Genomic DNA, 7,762 nt, shown 5'->3' with positions numbered 1-7,762 from the left:
ATCTCTTCTAGGATGATTTTGGTCTCCGGATTCATGATTCCCAGTCGATGCTGTCGTCGGGTGAAGTGGTCGTGGGCTAAGGGTTGGGAACGATCCAGATCGGCCACAACCACAAGTAGATTCAAGCGGAGAAGGGAATTACGGCGACCAAATCCTAGCAGCAGCTCACTGCTAGAAACGAGATCGAGCCAACCGGATCACTTGCTCAAATCAACCGATGGAGTAAAAGCGGATCGATGTGGAAGCCCCAAAATCGGTGTCTCTGATACCAATTGTCAGCAGTAGGCAGGGAATAGAAGCAAATTGGGTAAAGGAATCAGACGAATAGCATAGAAATCAGGCGAGAAGGAGAGGCAGGGAGGAAGAGTGCTTAGAGTTCAGAGTCTGATTACAAGATTCTTCATAATCCCCCTCTCTCGCTCACGGCGTCTATTTTACAAGGCTTCCGCCCGATGGTGCTCGCAGGCACATCACTGCCATTCCGCGCCAGCCAGACGCACGTTGGGCCGGCGAACGCGTTTTCCAGTCCGAAGCACCTAGGCCGCTTCTTCTGAAGTATCTGCCGTAGATGGGCCGGTAACAATGATCATCAAGGCGGAAGCCGACCAGTGGGCTCAAGTGGGCGCCAAAAACTTAAGGAGTTTAGCGTCGGGAGGGTAGCCTGCTATCCACCGAGATCTTCAATATAACCTTCGTGTTTAGCCGGCCTAGTGCTGTCGCCTTGTATTTACACTCTCTCTCCACGCAACGCTCTTGCATATTCGAGAAAAAGAGAGAGAGAGGAATGTTGTCATGACCCATGAGCCATGACCACCCATGAGGTGGTGGTCGCCTCTTCTCCGTGCTATAAAGGCACCCTCCTCCCTTCTCCCTTCCCCAACCTAGCTCTAAACCCTCTAATAAATCTCCCTCTCATCCCTCCCCACCAACCCAACCTCTCCAAGCTCGTCACTGTTAGAGCTGGTTGCTTGGGGGCGTTTAGCTCAGCAAGCACTCGCATTGTCAGTTTGTCACACACATCTCCTTTCGGTTCCCCCTCTCCTCCATCGGCACCGTCTCCATGAGCAGCAACCACACGCGTTGCACATTGCCGCCTTCCTCGCTGCACTTCTAGCTAGGTAGATCTCTCCATCGATCTCTTGAATTCTTGACAAGAACAAGAGAGATCAGGAGCAACAAGTGCGTGCTTGGTGAGTTACTAGCTTGCGGGCGGGTCACGGGTGGCGGCGATGGAGCTTGTGACGCTGCTGGCGCTGACGCTGCTGGCGTGCTCGGCGGCGATGCTGGCGCGGCTGCTGGTGGAGTGCGAGCGGCGGCGGCGTTGTTACCTGCTGGACTACGTGTGCTACAAGGCGACGGACGACCGGAAGCTGCCGACGGACCTGTGCGGCGAGATCATCCAGCGGAACCAGCTGCTGGGGCTGGAGGAGTACAAGTTCCTGCTGAAGGTGATCGCCAACTCCGGCATCGGCGAGGAGACGTACGGCCCGCGCAACATGATCGAGGGCGGGGAGGCCCGGCCCGACCGCCTCCGCGAGGGCATGGAGGAGATGGATGAGACCTTCCACGCCGTCCTCGACGAGCTCTTCGCCCGGTCGGCGGCGCCCGGCGGAGTCGGCATCCGCCCCGCCGACGTCGACGTCCTGATGGTCAACGTGTCCATGTTCTCGCCGGCGCCGTCGCTGTCCGCGCGCGTCGTGCGCCGCTACGGCCTCCGCGAGGACGTCAAGGTGTACAACCTCACGGGCATGGGGTGCAGCGCCACGCTCATCGCGCTCGACCTCGTCAACAGATTCTTCAGGTGCATTGCGTGCGTGGATTCTCATTATATTCCGCTCTTGTGCATGTTTTCCTTCCTTTTCCCCACCCCTTGGTCTTTATTAATTATTTCTTGTTATTATGTTTATCAGTATTTTTGTCCAATAATTCTCTTTGTTTCGAAACTACTCTTACCGGCAAAGATAAGATCTCATTTAAAGTAGTGCACTGTGCTCCTGTAGTAAATAAGCGTAACCAGGATCGGCCGCAGTTATTATTACTATGTCTGAGTTTGATAAATTGACAATAGACTGAGGCCCTGTTTAGATTCTAAAAATTTTCACCCCAAAGTGTCATATCGAATCTTGCGGTATATGTATGGAGTATTAAATATAGACGAAAAAAAACTAATTGCACAGTTAGGTGAGAAATCGCGAAACGAAACTTTCGAACCTAATTAGTCTATAATTAAACACTAATGGTCAAATACAACCGAACGTGCTACAGTAGCCTAAACAAAAAAAATTGTCGTCTAAACGCGGCCTGATTGACCGCATCCACGTCTATTATTTGGCCATGTACTGTAAGATTTAATATTTTTTTAAGGAAAATGTCCAATTTGCACCAACTAGAGAATTTCCCCTGTCCCAGAGCCTGCAAAATTGAAGCAGACAGTGCTAGAAATAGCTTTCCTATCTTTGTTTTTTGAGAGAAAAAAAAGGGCCAGAGCCGAGCAAAAATTTATGCCTAGTAAAAGCGTGTTGTGACTTAATGTTGTGCTGGTAAAAGGCCTAAAGCTGGGCAAAAAATTATGCCTGAGGGGCCCTAGCTGCTCGTATTTAAAGGCGTGGATACACATACACCCAGTAACTCACCTTTTTGGTTCCATGCCATTGAATTTCCATCAGCAAGCTGAGACCAGATCAAAAGAGTTAATGCATATGTTTAGGCCCCGTTTAGATGCGAAAATTTTTGACTTTTTGGCTACTGTAGCACTTTCGTTTGTATTTGGCAAAAATTATCCAATTATGGACTATTTAGGCTTAAAAGATTCATCTCGCCAATTACGAGCAAACTGTGCAATTAGTTATTCGTTTTACCTACATTTAATGCTTCATACATGTGCCGCAAGATTTGATATGACGAAGAATCTTAAAAAATTTTGGATTTTGGGTGGGATCTAAACAAGGCCTTAGTACTCCTATTCCTTGTAAATTAATGATTTTTTTAGTACTCCTATTCCTTGTAAATTAATGATTTTTTCAAGCATGTACTTTTACCTAGCAACCTTGCTCAGCAAGTCTACTCCGTAATAAATTTTAGGAGTGCGTACTCGTTTCGTACCTCTGCCCTACATACAGTACTGAAAATAAGCACACTGGTTTTATTTAAGGCTTGTTTTATCTATTAGCGCTAAAAATTAGCAGTTAGAATTAGTACTAGTGTATTTAAACATGCAATGCTAATAAACCTATTAATTATTAGCTGGAGGGCTGTTAACTATTAGTTTCATTAGCAGGTATAAAGTTGCTAATGCACCCGCAATAACTCATGAGCTAGCTGTAAATATTTTTTTTATATTTTAATAGAAGACAGTGAAAAGCTAGCTCTTCATCAAGAGCTATGCTCGTACATGTGTCATGTGGGTCAAATCATATTATTAGCCATTGCTAATAGCTAATACTGGCCCCGTTCGTTCCGCTGAAAAAACAAGTCGAAACACTGTTTCGGTTGATTTGTTATGAGAGAAAAACAATGTTCCGACTAAAAAAATAAGCTGAAAAAAACGGATTACAAGAGAAACGAACGTGGCCACGGTAGGAGAGGTCGACTTAGAGCTAGTAACGGACTCTTACCCTAATATTAAGTGCTAATAGTTCATATACAACTTCAAATCACTGTCGAACCATCTGGTAGCAGTTGGATCTAAACAGCCCCGGTTAAAAATTAGCAGCTAGAAATTAGCTGTTATTATCTACGGAGTATTGACTAGCTAATTTGGAACATATCCCCAGCGGTCAGGTAATAAAAGGGAATCTATCATTAGTTTTGCTCTGTATGGTAACTGGTAATAAGTACACCACTGTGTCGAACTGTCGATGATAGGGGGAAAGCTCACAAAGTAGTACTCCTGCAGGATCAAAAACATTTTTTAGAAGCCGAGGTATTCTGTAGTCTTTTTTTTTTCGACTGGGTCTTCTGTAGATAAAGCATTAATCAGTGTAGTAGTAAAACTGAGTGCATCCTAGAACAGCCTGTGTACTGTGGCACACTCCCAAAGGAGTAAAAAAGCATTGTTCCCGTTGTGCGTTGCGTTCCACCAGTAACCCCTCGCCTGGTTCTTCCTCGGCTCACCCTATACTTCGCAAGAAGATCCATCCAGAGATGGCGATGGCAGTAGCCGCAGCCCAATGAAGACGGGAGTAAATGTGGCCGGGGCCAGCAGTCGCATGACTGCTGTGCTGCTGAGCCTGCCTGCCTGCCTACCGCGCGCGCACTAGTCCTGCTACCGCTCTCCTCCTTTAATGCCTGCTCACTAAGTTTGGATGGGCATGAATGAATGGTTCCGCCGCTCGGCGATCAGGCATGGCTGGCCGGCCGGAGCCTGGACCTGACCTTTCCTCTGCCCGCCCGGCTCCGCTTACCCCAGTGGGCTCAGGCCTTGTTTAGCCCTTTAGTTTCCACCTAAAACTTTAGGTCCGTCGCTGAATAAAATATTAAATATAAACTAAAAAAATAATGAATGGTTTACTGCGAATTGTATAATTTATTTTTTTATTAGTATCCGAACACCCATGCAACACCTCACGTAACATCCGATGTGACATCTCGAAACTTTACACGCCCGATCTAAACATAATTAATCCGGCATTAGCATATGTTATGGCAGTACCACATTGTTAAATCATGAATTAATTAGGCTTAAAAAATTATCTCGTAAATTAGTCGCAATATATGTAATTAGTTTTTTTAGTCTATATTTAATACTCTATGCATGTATCTAAATATTCGATAGGATAACGACTAAACTTTAAGAAGATGGAGTATATTTAATACAACTTTACTTGTATTGCTTGCATGAGGGTGGATTCAGAGAACGAAATTTGGTTTGTCCGAACAAGTACTGTACTTGCAAACCACTAGGAGGTGTGAGGTGTCGTCGCTCATCTTGCATGACAATGGTGTGTGCAGTGTGCATACGGGGGTCGCCGCGCTCGCCGCCGATGTTGTGTGTTCGTAGTGAAATGAGCCGTACACACACAGAGGGCTGGGCTGTGGTGGAACAAATGGTTGATGGGATGTGTTCGGTAGATCGGTTTCACTCTCATGTCTGGAATTGGATCATAATGACATCGACATGACATCGACAACCAACCTCAACATATGCCAATCGTCTGGATCATGACATTATTTCTCTGTGCCGCCTCAAACTCTGAATTAGGATGTTTAGATTGTGGGTGTAAAATTTGGGGTGTCATGTTACATGTGGTGTCGTATGGGGTGTTCAGATGCTAATAAAAAAATAAATTACAGAATCCATAGATAAATCAGGAGACGAATTTATTAAGCCTGATTAATCTGTCATTAGCATATGCGTACTGTAGCACTTTATTGTTAAATCGTGCACTAATTAGACTTAAAAGATTTGTCTCGTAAAGTAGTCATAATCTGTATAATTAATTATTTTTTTAATTTATATTGAATACTCTGTCCGTGTTCAACCATTCGATGTTATAGGGTATAAAGTTTCGACGAGAAACTAAACAAGGGCTAAATAAAAATATGTGATCTTGATGCATGTGTTGTCATGGATGCATTGCAGTACGCACGCGGGTCAGGTGGCTCTGGTGATGACGTCGGAGTCGATCGCGCCCAACTGGTACGCCGGCAACAAGAAATCCTTCATGCTGGGCAACTGCCTCTTCCGCTCCGGCGGCTGCGCCTACTTCCTCAGCAACGACCCGCGCCTCCGCGCGCACGCCAAGCTCCGGCTCCGCCACGTGGTGCGCACCCACATGGGCGCCTCCGACGAGGCCTACAACTGCGCGCTCCAGATGGAGGACGACGCCGACCGCCCCGGGTTCCACCTGGGCAAGGAGCTGCCGCGCGCCGCCGTGCACGCCTTCATCCACAACCTCCGCGTGCTGGCGCCCAAGGTGCTGCCGCTCCCGGAGCTGCTCCGCCTCACCTGCGCCACCTTCTCCGCGCGCCTCGCGCGCAAGCGGGGGTCCAAGTCGTCCAACCACCTCACCATCCGCATGAAGGCCGGCGTCGACCACTTCTGCGTCCACACGGGCGGCGCTGCCGTCATCGACGGCGTGGGCAAGGGGCTCACGCTCACGGAGCACGACCTGGAGCCCTCCCGCATGACGCTGCACCGCTTCGGCAACACCTCCGCCAGCAGCGTCTGGTACGTGCTCAGCTACATGGAGGCCCAGGGCCGGCTGCGCAAGGGCGACCGCGTGCTCATGGTCACCTTCGGCGCCGGATTCAAGTGCAACAGCTGCGTCTGGGTCGTCGAGAACCCCGCCACCGACGCCGGCGTCTGGAAGGACCGCATCCACCTGTACCCGCTCAAGGACGTCTCCAACCCCTTCATGGAGAAGTACGGCTTCCTCAAGGACCTCACGATCGATGGACCTATGATGTGATCCACTTCATACACATCGCGATTCATTCTTCGATTCGATAGGCTCAGGCAAGGACGATGAAACTTCTTGCTTCTTCAGCTTCAAGAGTGGGGATTCATACTCCATACATGGATCACCATTATTATATTCAATGTCGTTAGTAATCTGTTGAACAAGTAGTTAATTGCATTGTGAGCACAACAATCAATGAGACTAAGCTGAGGATTCATAGGTATAATAAGTAGCTTATGATTCTTTTGGTGGTGGTGGCGGCGGGAAGACGACTTACGTAGCAACGGCGGTGGTGGTTTCTACTCCTTTGAGTTTTATCATTTATTTCCTGTTTGTTATTTTGGATTGGATGCCCCATCCATGTCGTCCGTCAGTCAGTGTCGTCTTGTTCTAGCTTGTTTACTACTATAAAATGATGATGGTGAATTACAGTGCAATCATTTTTTAATTAAGTTATTTATTTATTGTGTAAGGATATATAAATGGTGCTGTAATAAATATCATACTCTCACAGTGTAAAGATAGATATTTTATGATCTGGAAGTTCTCCCGAAACCTTCTTCTAGACGTTTGCAGTTGTGAAATTTCAGTGTGCCAAAATTAACGCTATTCAATAAGGCATCACCATGCTTCATGGTGCAAACTCAAAGAGTCAAAACCACTTGGATATGTCACAAAGTAAGGTTGTGTTCAGTTATCAGGGAATGACTCCGTGGAAAGAATCCAGCCGGAATATTTAGCTTAATTTGTATAAGCAAGTAAACCTGAAATAGTTCCGGGGCCTCGAATGAGCTAACCGAACGAGCCCTAAAAGTGTCGTTTTGAAATCAAAAACCAATTGTTTGGCTAACGAAATTGAGAGCCATTCTTGTTTGGCTAAAACTCAAGAGTCAAAACCACTTGGAGTCAAAACCGATAAAGCTATTCTTGTTTGTCTAACGAAGTTGAGAGCGAAGCTGAAAAAATGGAGGAAAGCCTTCCCAATCCGACCCTAAAAGTCTTGTAGCATGTAAGCATCTACTCGGAGCATATTCATCGGCCGAGGGACAGTATGGGACCGCGTGGCCATGCGGCCACAGTCCACTTGGAGCATATCCATCTCATTAGCTGGAATGTGGATTTCCCACATACTTGTGTGGCCACACGGGTTATCATGGCTGGTTGTGGGCGTCAAGATTCGCGTCCAGGGGGGGGGGGGGGGGGGGGGGGGCGACGATCGGGGCCGGTGGAGGCCAGGGGGCGGCGGCGGGGGCAAGTGGACGCCGAGGGGGGGGGGTGCCAGGGAGTTAGGGACGAAGAGCATGACGCCGGTGGAGGTGGTGCTCACGGAACAAACCCACGAGGCACGAGCGTGAGAGGTT

At 47.7% G+C, this 7,762-nt stretch overlaps 1 protein-coding gene across 1 annotated transcript; it reads left to right on the top strand.

The window, feature by feature from the left end:
- The first annotated feature begins 868 nt into the window (after positions 1–868).
- LOC136487324 (3-ketoacyl-CoA synthase 12-like) lies at positions 869–6,943 on the top strand. The gene is made up of 2 exons (XM_066484484.1): positions 869–1,801; positions 5,582–6,943. The coding sequence occupies exons 1-2, from the start codon at positions 1,230–1,232 to the stop codon at positions 6,408–6,410; spliced, it is 1,401 nt and encodes a 466-aa protein (XP_066340581.1). The 5' UTR covers positions 869–1,229; the 3' UTR covers positions 6,411–6,943.
- The last annotated feature ends 819 nt before the right edge of the window (positions 6,944–7,762 follow it).

This window comes from Miscanthus floridulus, chromosome 1 (genome assembly GCF_019320115.1).
Source record: "Miscanthus floridulus cultivar M001 chromosome 1, ASM1932011v1, whole genome shotgun sequence".
NCBI lineage: Eukaryota > Viridiplantae > Streptophyta > Magnoliopsida > Poales > Poaceae > Miscanthus > Miscanthus floridulus.
The sequence above is the reverse complement of the archived record's forward strand: the minus strand, read 5'-3'. Positions and strand labels throughout refer to the sequence as shown.

Coding starts and splice junctions, on each gene's coding strand:
- LOC136487324 (XM_066484484.1), top strand. CDS start 1,230: ATGGAGCTTGTGACGCTGCTGGCGCTGACGCTGCTGGCGTGCTCGGCG. Junction 1,802..5,581: donor CTCGTCAACAGATTCTTCAG/GTGCATTGCGTG, acceptor GATGCATTGCAG/TACGCACGCGGGTCAGGTGG.